We start from the raw sequence: 21,610 nt of genomic DNA on the forward strand, positions 1-21,610 counted from the left end.
ATTGCCATTCAAGCCCTCGGTGCTGAAGGGCAGAGGAACAGAAAGTTGAGTTCAGCAAGGGATTGCCTTTGGACCTTTTATCCAATGTGATAGGAACCGACTGCAGAGCGCTCAGGAACAGAGGAATGATTAGCAAAAATAGCGTGGGATTCAGCATTTCTTCCCTACAAACAAATCTTGTTTATGTAAAGCCTAAGGGATGAGTGTGATAGCTTGACAAGATAAAATGATGAAAGTGAGTGGATGCAAAATAGACTGTCATAAACCAGAGGGAGAAACATTTGATATTTTCCAAAGAATGTATGTACTTTTTTTTGTTAGGTGGGGGGGTGGTTTTTTTTTTTTGAATCATGAAAAGCAGACATTGGGTTTGTGGCAGGGGAAGAAGAAAACAAGTGTTCACAACACGCTTCGTAGTTGTATGCATCAAAACTAACTGCCAAAATACTACCTTCCAATTGTCTGTTTTCAAGGAAAATCTCGCTCTGCTGCCTGGGTAACCAGAACACTTGTACACCGCTGATGACAGGGACCCCAGGTATTTGATCACCTTCTGTCTTTACCTTTCTCCACTAAACACAAACCAAGACAGGGAGCTGCATGTGTACAGCCCAGTGTGTTTATATAAAGCTTTAAATTCATTTTTTTCAGTGTCGACTCTTCCTGGAAATGCCTGACACTATGTGTCAGGAACATCATTCAGCAATGAAGGGATCAGATGCTGACTTCCCTTTGGGAGAAACAGAAGCTTTACTTTCAGATGATGCAGGTGAAATGAAAATACTGCTAAAAGCTGGAGTACCCTTATGTGCCCATGGTGGTATGATGGAAAATTAACTAACCTGCAGTTATCTGCATCAAGAAGTCGATATGAGCTGCTAGTCCTAGGGCCAGAGCTGCCTTTACCATACTCCTCCATACCAGTGGGATCTACGGTGTGGTTAATTGGGTCTCTGATTTGCATAATAACAGGTAGGATGCTGCACAGCTCCAGTTACACAGGCAGACAAAACTACGTCAGAGCATGCTCAACATTTTACCAACACGTATTGTGACAGCACAAACATCCAGAACAGTCGTGGACCGCTGTAGGAAGGACCTAGGGTTCAAAACGGGAACGGAGTAAGGGTGTTTGAAGGGGGGGAAAAAACATGCTCGGGACGCAGATAAAAAACACAAGAGTGTCTCCTTCCTTTATGAATCTGGAGATGAATCTGGAAGGGAAAGATTAAGTGAGTTTTCCCCAAAACGGCATAGCTCATTGAACTCTCACAATCATAAAGAAGCACCGAGGAAACGTAATCACAACCTATAATTTCTTGGCCTACCAGTATGTAAGAGGAGGTAATATTTTGTCTGTAAACATTAAAACACCTTTAAAAAAAATATCTCTCATTCACTGTCATTACGTAAAAAGTGCTGCAATGCTACTAAATAACAAAAAGTTCTGAAGAAAATACTTCAAATACTTCATTTAACGTACACCCACATGCAGATAATAACTAAAGGACTCTAGGTTAAAAAAGCCATTGAATAATACACACTTAATAGTCTAATGTGCTCACCTTCCCATCATAGCGTTTCACTATAAACTGATCCAGGCCCAGGTCTGAAAGAGAAAAAAGAAAGATACTTAAATAAATGCTCTTAGAGTATAAAAGTAAGCATTTCTTGGGTTTTCTGTTTGAGCGAGGATTACAAAGTAAAATGCACTGTCTGAATAACATCAGCAGAAAATATAAGGACAGAGAAGGAAAATTTTTTTGGCTTCGTGCATTTTGTACTTTGTATTTTGATCATGAAAGACAACAAACTCATGGCATCAGAGAAGAAAATCTCCTTCTAGCAGGGACAATAGGAGCAGAGCTCCCAGCATCTCTCAAGAGCCTGAAACACCCATCCCAAAGCAGATTTCTGCACTATTACCAGGCAGACATTTCACCTGTGATGCCTCATGTTCATGCACATTCATAAAACTCTTATTTTGTTTCTAGTAACACCTTTTGAATGGCTCACAAATGGAAAAACAAAGAATTGGGATATCCCCAAATAAATTCAAAACTTGTTCAAATTTTAATATAAAATTGCTCATAAATAGGTTTTAAAGGAGGTAAGCTGTAGCCGCATTTGTAAGAAGGCAAGTGCTTTAGCTTGAAGGGTATTTTGGAGAAAGCCAGGGAGAGGAATTATTTATACTATTAAATTCAATCTCGCATATCATCACAAAAAGTTTTTTCTATGTTGAAGAAGAGGAAAAAAAAAATCCCAGCATTCGCAGAGTTAAAGCACAGAGTTCTCAATCTAATCCGCAATGCCTGGCAGGCGATACGTACACTGATGAATGCACATATAAGCAAGATGACAAAAATATTCAGGAAGATTAATTATCTGAGCTTTGCAATCCAAAGTTGGGAAGATGCACCCTGAGAGGAGATTAAGCAGAACTCAAACTGAGCACTTCCAGTAATTCAGGAGAGATGGGCCGATTTTCAGTTCTCTGAAGAATAAAAGCCCTCAGCAGTGCTATGTCCCATGCATTTTCTGCCTCTGTTTATGATAATTATCACACCCTCATTTCAATTTAAATTAGAGAAAAGATGGAAAAAAAGCCAAAATAAACTTCTCCCACGCCTGCTGCGTCACCTGCTTGTGATTGAGGATAATAAACCCCTTCCCGTCTACTGGAAAGGTTCGTAATGGTTACGGTGCAGAAAAATGGAGTTATTCATCACTCTGGGATGACCCCCTCAACCTTTCTGAACCAAAGCAGCTAAAACTCCTCCATCACCATTTCAAAGATTGAGGGAATTGTCAAAGGGCTTTCTGGATTTGTGAATATTCAAGCCAGAAAGCACCTTCTCAATATTTTGTGTGCCTGACAATAGAGCAAAAATTGCATATTCATACACACTTTCAGACTTTAATCATCTTCTGAAAAATTCTGTCCTCCTCAAAGTTGTGGGTATAAACCCAGTACAGTAAGTATTGTCACATTTAGAGGCAGGATTCATTTAATAAATGTGCTTATTTTACCAGAGATGTTATCTGGTTGGAGATCACCTCTGACCATCCATCTGGATGCTGACCGCTAAGCTGAGCTTAGCTTTATGTCCATGTGTCGTAATCAAGTAATTTCTCAAGCACACCCTCCTGTTCCCGTGCCAGGTAATAGTGCTGTAAGACATATCCCTGACAGCCCGACATTACATATGTACTCATGGAAAGCTAAAAAAGGACACAGGTTAAAAATAGCAAGAGAAAGTACATCTTAATAGCAACCCTGCCCCAACTGGACACTACTATTGGGAAAGCAAACAGGTTTCAAAGACAACCCAAAATAAATGGATGCTCATACAGATGAGCAGCAAGAAAAGATCAACTAACAACGGTTTTCTTTTATATATATAAAAAAAGAAATAGTATATATATTTCTAAATATATAAATATATATCTATGCACTATATAATAATTATATATATACATGAGTCTGTATGTACATACAGAAAAGTTATTAAAAACAATGAAATGACACCCAAAAAGGCAGAATACCAGTACCTATGCTAAACGAAAAGGCTAATAATATAAACTTTGTGCTCTCCCCAGATGTAACATGAGGTGGGGAAAAGGGGAGGTGAAGTGGGCTATGACTGGAGGGGACTAAAAAGCACAAGAGCTAAACAGCAATAGATTACAATAGCAATGGAGTCAACAAAAGACAAACACACTGGTGAAATCAGGATTTTGAATACAGGGTAATTTGCCTCTGGACTGGGGTTTGGTCCAGCCCCATTCACCTAAGCACGGAGATGTTTGTTTCCATGTGTTTCTGCAATTGCTATGGCATGTAAGGAAAGGAGACAGGAAAACAAAACATCTGGGTAACCTGAGACTATTCCTGCGCAGGACAGAGCGATGGACTTGGACGTACACATAGCTTTTCTGTAACGGCATCCAAACCCTCATGCCAGGTATAGAAGCTGCCAGGTCTGCCCTCAAGCTTAAGAGCTCCAAGCATTTCATTATTCGCTGAAGAAACTGGTTACAGCACCGTAGCTGTTACAGAAATGTAGTTATCATTACTGGTATCATGTCAGCCTCCTTCAACACAATCACAAATGACGAGAAGCAAGTATATAACCTTGGTTTATGCATGCCTCAGAAATTGGGGAGAGACATTTTTATGAAAACGCAGCACAAAAATTTGTCACTTCTGCTGCTGCCTTTTTTCATGTCACTGTATCAGCATGCCCTGGAAGACAGCGTTACCTATTGCAAGCACAAGCATATTGGTTCACATTAGTGTTTTATGCTCACCCTTTCTCCCAGCCATATACAACATACCCTCTGCTCTGCTGCATTAACTAAGCTGCATGCTTAAGTCCCTCTATAAAATTCCCCTTATCATAGCTCCCGACAGAATAAGCCAATTCAAAAGCTGAAAAACGGCATTTATATGTTCAAGGTATACAGTTTTACTCGATACATCTTCCTTTTTCCAATACAGTTTATTTTCTTTTCTATGGACTTAGCTATGCATTTTTCCACAAGTCTTTAATCTTAAAAGTTGACAAAAGGAAACCAAGAAAAAAGAGGGACTGTTGCCTGATGCCTGTGTTGTTCTTTCTTTACATTACATAAAAAACCCAAAAGGCTTTTCCTCCAAGATGTTTCAATAGGAATTCAGCATTTGTGTAGGCTGGAGAGCCAGTGGAAACACTGCACAAATGAGGACAATCACATCTGAACAAGGAAAGGAAAGAATGTTACTTATTACATCTCTGTTATTCAAAAGGCAGCATGCTAAGTTAAAGCTACCGCAGGATTGCCTGTGATACTCATAAGACAAATATCCCCTGGCTGGGCTATTGCTGACGAGCTGCAGGAACACAAGCTAATAGGCATGTTTAAAAGTAAAAAAGAGCTTTTCCACCTTTCACTGAAAAGCAGGGTCTGAATTACCGTCCTCCCAGAAACAGATTAAAGGATTTCCTTCAAGAGAGACAGCAATGAAATCCAGAAATCATTTCAGGAGGATACCTGGCTGCTTCACTAAGCCTTCCCGGGATCGAAGGCAGCACGATGTGCACCACAGCTACTCCAGATTGCATAGTGACCACCCAGAGCAGCTGGGCTTCAGTGCTTGTTTCTGCTCGAACAAACCCAGAGTCTCCATCATGGCCTGCCCCAGAATACACCTTATATTTGCATGAAACACTGTACAACACATCTGGATTACTGAAGCCCCTTTTGCTCACCGAGCCAAGGGTGCTGCACCAGCTGCTCACCTTCAGCAGCACCATTGGTGACCTGCAACAATTTCCAAATTTGCTCACCATAGCCAGTTTGCTTGTAATCTTTAAGTACTGCTATGTATTACTCCCACAAATTCTGATACCACCTAAAGTACCATCAGGGGACCAAAAGAAACAGCAGCACTGCCGTGGAGTAGCTAAGCAAGTAGCATCACTGTAAGTGTTATTTCAGATTAGACTGACACCACTTACTCACCAACACTAAGAATAAAGGCCCCCACTCTTATTCATGTGATGGTACTTTCACAGCACTCTAAAAATTAAAATGTTTCAAAATAAATCAGAATTACTTACACTCACTGCCTGCCACAATGGGGAAAAGAGGATTTTCAACAGGAAAACCATATTCTCTGCATTTACTTTTTTCTTTTGGGCTGGGGAGGATGTTTTAATGGAGAAAGAATTATTTATGTGAAGGAAAAAACACAGAATAACCTGCTGTTACTCTTGTTCAGCTCTAATCAAACCTAAAGTCAAATTCTTATTGATTTCTATTGATTAACGAAAACATACATACCACATATTCACTCAAAGCTAGCTAATTACCAAACTTGATAAATATCTAAACATTTACTAAGCTCTTCATGTTATCCTGTAAAAAAAAAAAGCCATGGGCAGCAGATTATAGATTGCAGTTTCAAAAAATATTTAATAAACGAGCTTTGAGAAGAACAATTTATTATGCCAAGAACACAGTTGAGATCAATTAGAAAGCATCATGATTTCCTGTGGGATGCCAGCAGTTTTCCACTGATGGAAAAAACTTTCCAACTCTTTCCAGTCTTTATATTCTTGTCAGATTTTTCACATTATTTGGGTAACACTCAGCATCTGCTATTCCTTTCCCATTGCGTGATATATAACATGGACTCTTTTTCTTGCAAGTAGGTGAGCAAGAGGGCTAATTACCAGGACTGAAAAAGAGCCTGCTAGCCATGCATGCAACATGCTACGTTATGGGAGGAGAAAACACTGGACCAAATTTTCCCCTCCAGAGCTGTAACCCAGCTTCTGATTTTTGTATGAGTATTTTCCCCCGAATTTAAAATGTAATCTGCAAGCAAACAGTGAGCTGCCTGAGATTTCTCAGAGGGCAACACTTCCAGGTTTGTGTTGAAGTCCAGAATTATTTTGTCCAAGGAACTACTTTGTTCTCATCTATCTCCCCCTCCTCCAACAGGCAAGTCAGTCTCTCTACAAGATGTGCATTCATAACACAACAGATCAGCCATACCAACCTGTCATCTGTACTGGAAACTCTAATTATTTGTTTCTTCTGATGACTATCACATAACCATGCACATAAATGCACCTCTCGCTTGCTCCTCCTTGGCTAGGGGTTCCTGGGATCTTGCATCAGGCATGACAGGCTCAAAGGTGATCCTTGCTTAGGAATGACTTTTTCACAGAAAAAAACCCCACATTTATTCACCCCCCCTGGTTCTGGAAGATAACCACCAAGTTACCTTGCGTTCTTACTCACACCCTTTCCCTGAAGGCCTCTCCAGCAGATGTGTTTGTGGGAGAACACAGAAATAAGCCCCCATCAAAAACCAGAAGGCAAGTTCAGCATCTCTAGTTTCCTTCTGGGTCTTAAATATCCCAGTCAAACACTTTGCACAAGTTTAGGGGTCTGTACAAACCTAGGGAGTCCTCCCCCTCCCCACCAGACCAGGTGAGCACTTGCCACAGCTCATGACTGCTGGTTCTACAGAAGAACAGATCTGTATTTTACAAACTTAACTCAAAATAACAAATAATCACTGAAGCATTGGAACAATCCAGAACCCAGCTGGTGCTCAGCTGCTCTTGAAGCCCAGACATAAAAAAACCCAACATTTAAAAACTGAGAATCAAGCTATATGGTCTGATCGAGTCACCAGACATCAGCTCCGTCCTTCACAGCTCCTCTCTGCCGACACTGTCCTGCGCGCAGAGGCTGCAGGGGCACAGCAGCTGCTTTTGGCTGAGCTTCAACAGCATTTTTGTGGCTTCTTGCAGACAAAAAAAAAAAAGAAAAAGAAAAATCTTCCAGGGCATTTCCAAGACTTCAGATATTTGAGCTGCTGCAAAGCGTGGTGGATCTTGAATGGCATCTTTCATGCGGCAGGAGTTTGGGTTAACCAGGGAGGTTAAAACTGGGACGGAAAAGAAAGACTGCTTTGGGTACAACCTGTCTTCGTTACAACGTACTGTGATGAGATATGAAGCCTTTTTTAACTTCTTTTAATCCTAACTACAAAGGCCCCCAAAACCCCTGGTACTGGCTTAGTATGCCACAGCTCCTTTTTAGTCCAAGATGCCCCAAAGTACTTGCTTCCTTCAGGCAAACAATCCATGCAGAATGGAAACGAAGAAACTTGGGTAACTAGAGGGAACTCAGAGGACAGGAAAGTGAGGAGGACTTGGCAGGCCACCACGAAGTAGGTCCAAGCACTTGGAAACATTCATGTAGGCCAACAGCTACATAGGCCTAGAGAGAACGTGGCAGCAGCGACCTGCAAGTATCAGGCACGGCTACAGCTCCTGTAAATTGTCATGGCTTCACACACCTTTTTCAGCAAAAGCCCATGTGGTCTTCAAAGCGCTGCAACACTTAAAACGGTTTTTTTTGCAAACCCTTACCCTTCCCACCGGAGACAGAGAGGTATTATTTTCAGCTGGTTTTGGGCTGGGGTAACAAGCAAGCACCAGGTACAAAGCAACCATCCCTGCTCATCCAGCCTTGGTAACGAGCTACCTCTTGGGTACCAGAGGAGGTGGGAGGGAAAAACAACACAGGACTGCAGGGAGCAGATATCACTGCCCACGCTTCTGTTGGCACTGGGACTTTCCAGATAGCATATAAAGAATTTTTTTTTTTTTTTTTTTTAAAGCAGCTTCCCAGTTTAATGCCATTCTTTGGCTTATTCTGACAGAAACTTCCAAGCTCAGCAAGAGTGTGTCACACCTTAAGCACAGCTTGCCTACTTGGGAAAGCTACAGCAGAAAGTTTTACTGAACTATTAAGAAAAAGCAATCTACAGGAGCTAATGAATTGGCATTCATTTTCCCCAAGCTAGCAGAATGTAGTCTAGAATTCAGTTGATGCTTTATTGACAATAAATCAAACTTTCCCCTATATAATCCATAAAAATGAATCAGGCATACGATACCTCACCGTAGATTAGCAGTTTAAAAATAAATACAACAGGGATTTAGATACCTCATTACTCCCTATCACTTACATTCCACAGTATTTTCTCTCCATAAAATAGCAGACACATTAACAAGAAGTTACTCACTGAAATTACAACCAGCATCTTGAGTATTCAGAGCATCTCCTGCACTGCTCATGTCTGGGACTGCTTGTGCAGAACCATATTAATTCACAGGACCAGAAGGCGATTGCTTCGCCCCACAAACCTATCAAAAAATACCACTCATGGAAAACTCTGGGGTCAGTGGGACTGCAGAAAGTAATCCATAATTCAGTTCAAGCATTAACCTACCTAGCTAGTACAATTGCAGCAGGCTACGTCACTACCTGAAGGAGATTTCCAAGGAGCACTTGGGGCTACGTCACTACCCAAAGGAAGAAGTTCCCTGGGAGGGACGAAGGCAGGATGCTCCACCCCTGGCAAAGGGCACACCCACGTCATGACTAAGGGAGAAAGCAGCCCCGGCATTTCCCTACTAATCTAGATTATCCTATGAGTCACAAGTACCGAACAGATGTAAAGTACACAAATGAACCAGCCAGCAGGTAGCAGTCTTTGTCTTTAACTTCTGGTTTTAAAATCAGACCTATTGTTTTTGGTTTTTTTTTTTTTTATGGCTGGTTTGATTATGTCAGCCAGAAAAGGAAGGTCAAAGAAAACACACAGACCCCCACGCCACCCCCAATGAGCAAGACTGGCAAACTGGTAACAAGGGAAAAGGAGAAGGCTGAGGTACTCAACAACTTCTTTGCCTCAGTCTTCACTGGCAACCTCTCTTCCCACATCTCTCAAATGGATGGACCACAAGACAGGGACTGGGGGAGCAAAGTCCCTCGCACTGTAAGAGAAGATCAGATTTGTGACCACCTGAGGAGCCTTAACATACATAAGTCTATGGGACCTGACGAGATGCATCCCAGAGTCCTGAGGGAACTGGCTGATGTAGGTGCCAAGCCACTCTCTGTGATATTTGAAGAGTCATGGCAGTCAGTCCCTGGTGACTGGAAAAAGGGAAACATTGCACCCATTTTTAAAAAGAGTCGAAAGGAGGACCCTGGGAGCTACTGACCTGTCAGCCTCACCTCTGTGCCTGGGAAGATCATGGAACAGATCTTCCTAGAAGCTATGCTAAGGCACATGGAGGACAGGGAGGTGATTGGGGACAGCCAGCATGGCCTCACCAAGGGCAAGTCCTGCTTGACCAACCACAGCCTTCTATGATGGAGTGGCTACATCAGTGGATGAGGGAAGAGCTATGGATGTCATCTATCTGAACTTCTGTAAGGCCTTTGACATGGTCCCCCCAACATCCTTCTGTCTAAATTGGAGAGATACGGATTTGATAGGTAGACTGTTTGGTGGATGAGGAATTGGTTGGATGGAAGCATCCAGAGGGTAGCGGTCAACGGCTCAGTGTCCAGATGGAGATGAGTGACAAGTGGTGTCCCCCAGGGGTCCACACTGGGACCAGTACTGTTTAATATCTTCATCAATGACATAGACAGCAGGATCGAGTGCACCCTCAGCAAGTTTGCAGACGACACCAAGCTGAGTGGTGCAGTTGACACACCTGAGAGATGGGATGCCATCCAGAGGGACCTGGACAAGCTCAAGAAGTGGGCCCATGTGAACCTCACGAGGTTCAACAAGGCCAAGTGCAGGGTCCTGCACCTGGGTTGGGGCAACCCCAGGTATCAATACAGGCTGGGGGATGAAGGGGTTGAGGTAGATTTAGACTAGATATAAGGAAGACATAAGGGTAGTGAAAGACTGGAACAGGTTGCCCAGAGGGGTGGTAGATGGCCCATCCCTGGAAACATTCAAGGTCAGGCTGGACAGGGCTCTGAGCAACCTGATCTAGTTGAAGATGTCCCTGCTCATTCCAGGAGGGTTGCACTAGATTATCTTTAAAGGTCCCTTCCAATCCAAACTATTTTATGATTTATGATTAAGTGTTTTACTCTTCTACTATTCATTATGTATTAAAAAAACATTTACCATGATAGCCATGATATACAGCACTTGTAAGGAACAACCATCCTAGCAGCAGCAGCTTTGTCTAGAAGCAAGTCCATGACAGTAACGATCCTCAAGACAGGTTTTCAAACCAACAAGATATAAGATGCTCACGTTCCTGCTTTGCCTGCTGATGGGCAGCCAAAGCTCAATTTCCATCTCATTCCACTTTCCAAGAGCACCTGTAAGTACCACTAAGGCAATTTTCTTCCCTTATAGGCTGCTTTGTGTCACTGACTGGCAGCATTTGCAGGCACTTAAAGGCACGACAGGCTTCAGGGGACCATTTAAGCCACTCACCTAGCCAGAATAATAGTAGTTACAACAGAAAGTTAGTGGCTAAGACTGACAAATTATTTCCCATTAGTCACCTTTGCTTCTCTCCAAAGTATTTTCTGTGTACACTTTAAAATGCACCAAGCACATATATTGCATAGAAGAAGTAAAAGAGAATCAGATGTGTTGAAATTAAACATAGGATGTTTTCTATTTTTAAGCTGTCTGACAAAAAAACCCAACTATTTGCATGGCAAGACTCACACTCAACCAGGTGCTACTGTTTTTCCAATTACCAATTCAAGGAGCTTTAGATAGATAAGATGGTAACACACAATTTCAGCACCTATGAACATTATCTTCTGTTTATTGCTCAAACTACTTCTTCACTGAAGATGGAACCATGGAATTCATACGAAAACTACAGCCATTGTCAGGACTTGATGAAAACCTAAATATCAATTCACCAACATGCTTTTAACACTAATGCTAGGATTATTTTTTCTTCCCTCCTGCACATACTTCATATTGTTGTTTTCTAAGCACAGGCATACATAGTTTTTATTTAGCAGTTGTCAGGTAAGATATCAAAACAGTTTCACAGTTTGTACATAAACCCCACTGTCAAAAAGTTAACATCTGGGGGCTGAGGTTCTTCATTAATGCCTGCAGAGAGAAGAGGAGTTTTAACTTGACAAAAGCCTGTTTCATTCTTTGAGATACACTGTGGGAGACCAAGAAACCTGATTTCCCATGTCTCACCCAACATTTGAATCTTCCCCAAAACAGAAGACAGGCAAAATCCTCCCGCCACTCCACCAAAACCAACCTCTTACCAAATGCTCAGGACATAGCTTTCCAGACCAGAAAACACAGCATCTGCTCTCCTGCCTGTTGCCTGCCAAACCCCCACAGGCACCACAGCTGACGTGCGTCCCTGCAATCTGCGGAGAATTTGAAGCCAGCAGAGGTGAGTCCCACCATGGCCAGGAGCATCACAGCTCAGCCAGGCACATAGGGCTGCCTGGACCCCTTTATGGCTATGGTTTGCCTTGTCAAAGCATCTTCCTTTTGAAGGTTTATGAACAGTTCTTAAAATGTTTCAGTTGAAGGTAATCTTTCACTAGTAAATATGCAAGAAAAACATCTCATCTGCTCTTCAAGGGCTCATACCAATGAGATCTACTACACTGCAATAGCACTTCAGGCAACATTGAAGGGATTAGGCTAATTTGGGGTTTAGAGCATGGAGATGGAAAAGATAGCTTCAGGAGGTGCTTTCCGGGTTCAAAGCTCCCAAAAAGCATACCGTGACCAGCGCTTCTGAACCTGAATGATCACCATTATTTGGCACCACCATGCTGCTGCGAGTCAGCTGGGTTTGATCTGGCATGGACACACTGCAGGCTCTGCTGGAGAGACAAGCGTGGCTGCTGCACGGCTGCACTGGTAGCTTTCTGCCTTGCTCCTGCATTTGTTATATCTCCGTTATCCTTCTGCACATCGCCGCATTGCCATAACGTGTGGGTTGAGAACACTACATTTTCTGACTGTGGCAGCACCCGAATCAGACAGCAACCCCCCTTTTGTGCCATACCTCTCAACATAACAAGACAGACAATACCTGACAACAAAACTGTTTGATGGGAAATATAAAGATCAGGTAAGCAGAGACTGGAGAGTTTATTCCCCTTCACTGTATTAGTTTCTCCTATTACTACACACACATCACTTACTTTCCGGTTGTTTTTCATTAGGTGTTATCGATCTCACGAAATCCTGTGGTGTCATAAAAACCTCCGATTCACCGTGTTCATTTATGACTTTCAAAGTGGCAAAGTATCTGAAGATTTTGTCCGGCGTGGAGTAGGCTCTGATCCTGTTCTCATATTCCATCACCTGGAAATGAAATTCAACCAGCATTAGGTGTGCACAGTTCCTCCCCCAACACTACATTAGCACCTTAGTCCTCTGAAGGTTTTGCCACATGACAACAAAGTTGTGTGCAGCAACACAACACTTGAAAGAAAATGTTGAAAGGGTCAAAATTCCTCCTATCCTCAGCCTTTGAACTACCAGGAAAATTGGAAGTATCAATTCCTGATGTCCCAGAATTAAGAACAAACACTAAAAGTACTAAAAGTCTTTACTATTGATAAGTTTTGACTCTTTATGATGGCAGAGGAAAAAAAATTAACAAAATCCCTGAAGGCACTTTTAAACACAAACATAAAAAAACCACTAGTATCACATCTGTGAATATAGAGCAGCTCAACATTTTAAACAGTGTTGAAGGGTCTGATTTATGATTAATAAACAAAGTAAAAGAAAAGTCTTGGAGAACTGGGAGAGACCTTTACTTTCAAGCCGAGTCTTGGAAAAAACTACTTGGAGCCGCAGCTGGTTGCTCAGTCACCCAACCTCATTTTTTCCTCTTTTCTATCACATTGGCGGAGTTCCACAGAAACATCCTTTACTCAGTCCACTTCTCCCCACCAATCTGCCACTTGCTAACTCTGCCAGCAGTGATTATTTTGTACCTAGAACTGGTTTCCCCAACACACAGACAGAATTAATCAAAGAGAACAGAAAGCTTTTATAAACAAAAATCACAACATAAGACCACAAGGGAGGAAAAAGACACAAAGACCTACACTTCACTATGTATTAGAGCAGAAAACTTTCCTTCTTAGTTCAGCTTTTTATTCCTGCATTATACACCACGTTTCACAGTCCATAATGTACCTGAAACCTTCAGTACTTCTGGCCAAGAGCCACGGGGGGTGGAGGGGAACCAACTACCAACGATCTGCTGGAAGAGAACAGGCAAGATCAAGGGTACTGCCAAGGCATCTGTAGATCATTTATGGCTTTGGCCCCGTTTCAGCCTTGTCCTTTAACTCAAACAACTTCTCCACCCTGATGTTTATCAGAAAGAAAACACTCTCTCTAATTTTTCATATTTCTAGGATAAAACAAGCCAAAGGCTTTTAATCTCCCAACCCAGGCTTGGGTAAAGTCACTGGGGAAAGCAGAGCCTCTCTCCTCTACACTTGATCCAGCTCAGCTCTCCAGCAAATGCGAGCAGGGGACAAGCAACATGCAGCAGAAGGTCCCACTGATATGGCTTTGACATTATCTAAAGCATTCTCCCTATTCTTCTTTGCATCACCACAACTTTTTTATAATCAAGCCCATCAGGAACACAGAAACGACCTTGCATCAACCAACACAACCAGCTTCCTCTTTCCTGTAGCCACCTGCATAAAAGAAAATTTTTGTCACTACTCCCTTTTCTTACTAGCCTTTGCACCTAGAATCAAACTTCATCCCATTTTTATTGCTTCAGTCCACAACGTCCTCCAAAGATAAGGGCATTGGATCAAAAGCAATTGTTTTATTGCAAAGTTACAAGTCGCCGTCTATCAGCCGAACCGCAGTAAATGACAACAGGCACTTTCCCAGCTCTTTCCAGCTGCAAAGCTGCATGCGTCTTTGCCTACAGCTCCTACCTGGCAGGCAGTAACTTGTTATGCCAAAGTCATCTTTTGACTTGTGATTGCAGGTCCATTTCTCACTTCTTCCTGTCGCAACAACTTGATCTCATTATGAATAACACCCCACCCAACCTGATCAGCCAAAAAAAAAAAAACAATAGTTAAGAACTTTTACCTTTGAGCAAGACAACTAAAACCAGCTACAGTGTCAAGCCCAGGACTGGAGCCAAGAGCAGACACCACAGACCACAACCACAATCCACGAAACCCTTTCAACACAGCCTGCTTTCTAGCTAAAACACTTGTCTGCCTGAGACTTTACATTACTCCTGATTTTCCAAGCCAGTGGAATAATTTCTTGCAAGGCACCATCAAATGCTTTCCTTCAACCCAGCTAGGTAAGTTGCACCTCTTTTACTCAACAACTCCACTGCTGCACCAGAGACATTAGTCTTGAGATTTCTGCCAGCAAAACCATGTTGCATCCCATTCGACTTCACATCTGCAATGGATCTTTCCTCTGTATCTGTTTTAAGATCTAAGATGCTACTGACAGGCCCGTTGCTGTCAGGTACTTCCCATTTTTGGAGTATGGGCATTGCTGCTGTTCCTCGCCTGACATCTGTACTGAGACTCCTACTTACCGGTCCAGCAACTTCACTGCCAACTTTTCTTATTCCAAGCTCAGAGTGATCCTCAAGGCCCCCGTTTTATTGATGTTAAGCAGTCTACATTTTGCTTCGACTTTGGGCACAGCAGTTTTCCAACACCTCATTCAGATCCATGGCGCACCTTCATCACCATCCACCATGATCAGCACTTGCAACAAAAGCAAAGCATCCATTTTTTGCGTGGCCCTTTCCTAGATCATTTGCCATCCCATCTTCTATCCACATAACACTGCAAAATAAAAAGCTTCCTTGGATGACTGCCAGACACTCATGAGGATGCAATTTTGAATACCCAGCTGCAGAGCAGGGAGGGTCAGTCTGTTGCTCAAAACCCACGTATGGCTCCCAAAACGACATGGCGTGGCTCACAAGAGCCCAATAACAACACAGGCTAAAAAGAGGTCTCACATCTCAGCGTGCAGCACAACAACCCTGCACAGATCTGCAAATCCAAAGGCTTGTCCCCATGCAGTCTGTTGTTTCATGAGAAACATAAAAGTGGTTTGAGGCTTCCCCTTCTCCAACAGGAGCAGATGAACACCCCTGCAAAGATAGGACCTAAGGGTGCAGCAGGCGGAGAGCTGATAGTCTCATTTTGCATTAGGTCTCAGAGCAGTATCAGACAGTAAAATGGGAAGTGAAGGATTTTTAGTGACCATGTTCTTCTGATACAGTTTGCCATGTCTGGACAAAGAGAGCTAAGCTGACGTACCATCTCCTTGAAAGCTCAAAGCAGCCCCTCTAAGTCCACTGCAGTGTAAGGAATGGGTGTTACCTGTTAAGCGATTTGAGTGTCAGATCCGCAAGGGAACGTGATTATGTACAGCTACTAAGAGTTTCATGGGAAGCTACTGTTAGTTTTAATTATTTGCAACCTTTTGAGTTCCAGCAATTAGCTATGACATACACAAAACCCACAATTTTCAGGACAAATACGTTCCTGAAAAATTTTGAGGAACCACAGTCTTGAATAACTCACAATCTAGACCAAAAAAGTAGAATCTAAACCACTTGTTTAGTATCTCACAGGCTGTTGTCATCACAACCAAAATCACACTTCTTCCTTAAACTTCCCTATGAGAAGTCAGCAAATGCAGCAACACTTCTCTCCTTCTGTCCGCAGCTGAACTCTCAATTACCTCATTTTTGCTAACATGATCTAATCAGCTGGCAAAAATTAACAAATACACTACAACCCACCCCTCTAAACTTCAAGACTGGCTTGAACATGAAGCCAGACCAAGAAGGGAGCAGCCAAGATCCTAAAATCAGGAACAACAAAACACAAAGTGGACAATAGTCTGGATGCCCCGATCTCTCTGTACAGATGTTTAGATAAAAAGCACATGTGTATGTATTTGGGTGTACACACAGCCATTTATGAGGTTTTTTTTACACTACTTCTAAACAATCTGGATACAAAATCATCCCAGACAAGTCTCTCCTCACACGACCTCTCGCCTATGAAATACTCCAAAATACTTCCCTGGCAAAGCACGCACTCGGGAGGCTGCCTTCCCTCAGTACGCACCTGCGTCTTCGACGCAGTGGACACCAGCCAAAAACTCTCATCCTGCCCCCAGAACTGCAGCCTCATGTAATCAGGGGCCTCCAGAAAGATATTATGTGACCAAAAGGGAAGAGTCCCTTTTTGGCATTTATTAATAGAGTAGGTACTGGAGGAGAAAGATGAGCAAGTAATCCCTATTGCTCTACAAGAGTGAAGCTGCTGTTGAGACAGTCAATGTTTATGCTAAGCCTCAGGTTAAAAGGAGAAAAAACTTAAGCCTGTTCTGACGTGAAGCTCTAAATTAACATCTCAATTCACTTCCAGAGCATCACCAGGGCCTCCCTGACCATACAGCAGAAAGGAAACTCTGGCAGTCCAGCTTTACCACACACATCTTAGCAGGATAAATTAATTAGGATTTATTTTCTTTGGGTTTCCTATTGTAATGCACACTAAAATGAAGTTTTAGCACGATTAACACTCCTAAGGCAGCATACCTGCAGGACCCGGCAAACACTGCAAGCGGATCTTGATAAAGCAGTTCAAATGCTGCATGCCAACTTTTTTAGCAAATTAATTAACATGACAGCCCACCCACATCATGGATTACCGCTCATTAGCCTTCAAACTATAAAAGCACTCAAACAATCTTTTCCTTTCCTCCCTTATGCAGTCAGGACTTAAACATCGCATAGGCTGTGCCCAGGAACCAGCCACACACGATCCCAGCCCCAGCAGATGCCAAGTGATTTATATTTCAACTTCCTCTTCACTGAATCACTACCCAAAATAGCAACGTCATGCCTAATTTATTATTTTACCACTAATCATCAACTTCATTAAAAGCAACATAGGGATAACAAACAAGTGTTAAACACTTTCAATTAAGCTTAATTTTTTTCTCAAGGAAAACCCCACGCTATTTTCAATTATGGGAAGAGTTAGAAAGGGTTTTTACTGTGAGTTTTGTTGTTTGTTTTTTTAAAAACATATACAAGAGTCAGGAGTTCCCTAGATGCTACACAACTGATTAGGGAAGGAGGACATCCTGGGAGCAGCCCTGATTTTGAGTGGGGAGCTGGGGCACACCTTCCTCTGTCATCCAAGCTGGAAACATTCAAACATACCTCCTGAGATGACTCACTAGGGCAACTGCCGATCAAACACCAAGCCCACAACGGAGCTGCTCAAACATAAACAGGGAACCCGGCACCTGGGAGACGACCAGTTACATCCTGCACTAAACGAAGCAAAAGCAACCCTGGCATTCAGGTCACAGAATGTACATTCCACCTTAACGCTGGAGAGAAAAGGTCTTATGTTGGCAAAAAGCTTGCAAGATCTGTTTGAAACAGTGCTCTCCCCGCTGCAATTGCTGCTCCCAAGTCGAGCACTGTAGGAGGAAGGCAGGCTGTGGATTGAAAAGGGATCCAGGCTGCACATTGTTCCTGCCGGACCTCTTGGGCACCCTCCACGCCTGGCTCATGTCTTATTTGGAAAGTGTGGCCACGTTCATCCCTGCCTAGTATGGGAAGGAAAGAGCTGGTCAATGTAGGCATGTCTCCTAACAACTGGAATAAGTGCCCTTGCTTGCGAACAAACATTCTCTGGCTTCCCTAGCCAGAAGCAACCAGCCACGTAAGACAAAAATCAATCATTACATTCGCTGTATCAACAAATGTTCTTTTTTAAAAATAAGAGTGTGGATGAAGGTGGATTGTTTCTTTGCTCTCTGCAACCTGCCTCCATCTGCTAACACTGGAAAAAATACCCCGCTTTTCTTGAGTGGTACTGGCAAGAGTTGAAGTTTTGCTGAAGCTGTCAAGAGTACCTGACACCCAGCTGCCAGGAATTAGCAGAAGCCGAGAACCCATATTCCTGGACAGTTCTGAATATCTCAGCGTAGTATCTTACAACATAACTTCACTGAACTGCCACCTGCATGTCACAGAGAAGGTTTGGAGTCCCAAACACCGCAAGGCACCTGGAAATTTCAAGTTGTGTAATCTACTCTAACCAAGAACAGAGCATGATTCAGCAACTTCAACTGAAACAGCTCTTAATTTTTTATGAAAAGCTGTTAAGCCACTATATACGACCATCCACAATTTAACAGCTAATGAGATGCAGCCTGCAGGATACAAACTTAAAAATAATTATCAGAAGCAAATCATACAAAAAGGAATTGGGAAGAGCATATACTCCCGCTCTCCTCTTTGGCACTGCAAAGATATTAAATCAAACACAGCCCAATAAAACCGACATCCAGACAGGTTTAAAAAATAAAATACTGCTGTCTGCCATCTCTCAGTTACAGGACTCTCCATCAGACCAAATCGTACATCTTGTAATAACAGTGGTTACAGATAGTACCAAACTAGCTGTCAGACAGTTCTGAGGAGCCCAAAGCTCTAAGGATTGCCCAACAGTGAAGGCAGGTCACAAGCTGACAACACAGTTCATTACTCAAGCTTTCCTCCTCTTGAAAATGTGTCTGATATGAAAATTAAAAAGGCATAAGCATCAACAGAGAGACACAACTAACCATGAATAGGGAGTGAAGCTGTATTTCAACAGCTACGCTTACATGGAATAATTAAAGGAAAAATTAAAGTACTCCTTTCCTATAACCCTCCCTTCCACACTCATCCTCTACTTCTTCCTACATACACAGTGTATGTTCACAGGCAAACAGACTGACTCAAAGACAGACATGCTGGGTGCCCTAGATGGTTTTAAAGCTTTTGCATCAATTCCCTACTTTGCATGCACCATCCTAACAGTCATCAACACAGGAACTTTGATTTCTCAGTGAGCCACTTCTCAGACATCCAACTGGAGATGGGAAAAGAGGTCTCCATTTCAGAGGATCAGTGTACTGTGCTTTCCAAATAAACAAGTTTCAACCTAAAGAAACTCAAGGTAGCATGCCAAGAAAGTAGGTTCCCAAAACAGTAAGGTCCCTTAGAAAATAAAGAGAAGTACAGAGCAAAAGCCAGACTCTATACACGTGCTGTAACACAAACTGAATAAAGCGTTCTGCAAGTTTTCTCCCTTTTTCCACTACAGTGCAACAGCTGCAGGTGCAACAAGTCCAAGTTCGGTACCTTACGGTCCCTGAACCCGGAACGCTTCTTCTTCTTCCCTTCTGGCAGAGTCCCCTCTTCACCTGATGCAACGGCTTTTCTACCCTCGCTGCTACTGCTCTCCTCCTCCTCCTCGTGCTTCACCTTCTCGCTCGGCTCTGTCCTCGGATCGTGTTTTACAGAGGATGAGTCCTCCGCGTAGGCCCTGTACAAGGGAAAAGAAAACATTGATTTAGGCAATTGAGAGGGGTGCTAAGGCTACAAAGGTGGCCCTGCAAGGCTCTCCCTGAATGAAACGCTTGTTACAGTTCAGCATGGAGGATTGCAAAGCAAAAGCAAAGCAGCCATCAGTGCTTTTCCCTGCTGTCATCAAATTTCCACCCCTCCACCCCAATACCCAAACTAATAATCACAGTGATTTTTCCCAGTCCAAGAACACCAGTACCCTCTCCCAAAAACTACACATGCAAGAAAGATTGGGAAGGGCATACCATACCTCCTTTAGTGCTAAATTCCACCCTCGCTCCCCCAAAAAAGATTTATATAAAAGTGACAGAAATGTGTTTTACCATCAGCACTGCAGGATTCAGGAAGAATAGCCTCTTTGTTTCAGCTCAACTAATTTATTTTCTATCTCCAGCAGGTGACAGGCTGTTTTATTTCCCTCTTCCACCAATGACTCTTCTAAACTCCAGTGCTACAGGATTTGTGGCAACAAAAACCAGAGTTGTTTATGCTCAAGCTGGAAATACAACTCTGGCAGAGCAAAGGACCCCTCTTGAAATACAAAGATCTCCGGTGACCCTGTTTTTAGACCAAGACTCAATACTCAAAATCGCTCAGTCTAAGCCACGAGCAACTTGCAGAATTGCAGCTGGCAATGGGGTGGTTAAATAAAAAGCAGGATAAATCCATAAGCCAAACAATGCTAGGGCTTTCCTACGCTTTACTTGTAAAGCGGTTTATAACCAGACAGAGCTCAGACCACATTAACATCAGTGAAATTATAATCTCTAAGGATACGTTAACATGTCACAAGCAACAAAGCAAATGGTTTGACGAAATTATTTCTCTGTCTAAAGGACTCAAACAGCTCAGGCAAACATCCCAGCCTGCCTGTAACTTAAGCAAAGCCACCTTTACTTTGCATTCCTGATGATTTATTTTGGACTTATCACAGCATACAGGGCTTGCACACAGTTAGGTACCGCTCATTAGCCAGCAGCCTTCAGATGAAGGCTGGTACTTTGGTACTCCCTGTAACTGTGAACACAGTCATTTACAGCTGCATGAGTTTATTCAAGAAAGGATGCCTTGGGAGAAAAACAAAAACAAACCAAGATTTTTGAAGTCTTCCAAGTTCTAAGCAAAAGGCTGTGCATATTTCATCCTACCAGTTTCTTGGAAAACACAGGTGTGGTATGTAAAATTAACAGAGAAGAGTCTGTGCTCCTCTGCCAAGCAATACACAGCTTTGCAGCAATCTGTGTATCATCTTGCAAAGAGAAGAAATGAGGGTAGGTGCTCCTTCAATTAATTTAAATGCTACCAAATTAAAAGACAACTCACTCCAATAATTCACTAACAGTCACCGTACAGGATAAATGGGGAAGGACTAAAGAACTCAAATCCTTCCACAGCACTAGTGGGAAGCTAAAACTTTATTATTCTAGAATAAACTCCAAAAGAGCATACTTAAGAATAGAGTGAATCATGATGAAAGCAAATTAACTTTTGTTCATATTGAGAGAACTACTTCAGCAAACTACCAAAAGCACTTGAACAACCACCACCAAGTTCCCAGCATTGCTTTGAAATGCAATAACCCATGGCACTACAGCTGGGTTAAAGCAGTTCAGAGGTTTTTAGCCCATGCTGGGACAGAATACAACTCCATCACAAGGGTTTGATTTAATGAGATACACAAATGCCTGGTGAAGAGCAGTACTCATCAAGCCTTTTCATGCAAAGTGGAGTCTAACATGCCAGCCTTTCCTTTCTGAAAAGGTCCTGAGCCTTTATCTGCCAATATATTTTCTTAA

General features: G+C 42.6%; 1 protein-coding gene across 4 annotated transcripts in view; it reads right to left on the reverse strand.

The window, feature by feature from the left end:
• MICU1 (mitochondrial calcium uptake 1) overlaps window positions 1-21,610 on the reverse strand; it is a 113,931-nt gene that overhangs the window by 66,182 nt on the left and 26,139 nt on the right. For all 4 annotated transcript variants that reach the window (XM_082311235.1, XM_082311232.1, XM_082311233.1 and 1 more), the window contains 3 exons: window positions 19,590-19,773; window positions 12,541-12,703; window positions 1,566-1,609 (listed from right to left, as the gene is read on the reverse strand). In XM_082311235.1, coding sequence (XP_082167361.1) covers window positions 1,566-1,609; window positions 12,541-12,703; window positions 19,590-19,773 — 391 coding nt within the window. The remainder of the gene's footprint in view (window positions 1-1,565; window positions 1,610-12,540; window positions 12,704-19,589; window positions 19,774-21,610) is intronic.

The sequence above is a fragment of the Platalea leucorodia genome, assembly GCF_965183815.1.
Source record: "Platalea leucorodia genome assembly, chromosome: 4".
Lineage (NCBI taxonomy): Eukaryota > Metazoa > Chordata > Aves > Pelecaniformes > Threskiornithidae > Platalea > Platalea leucorodia.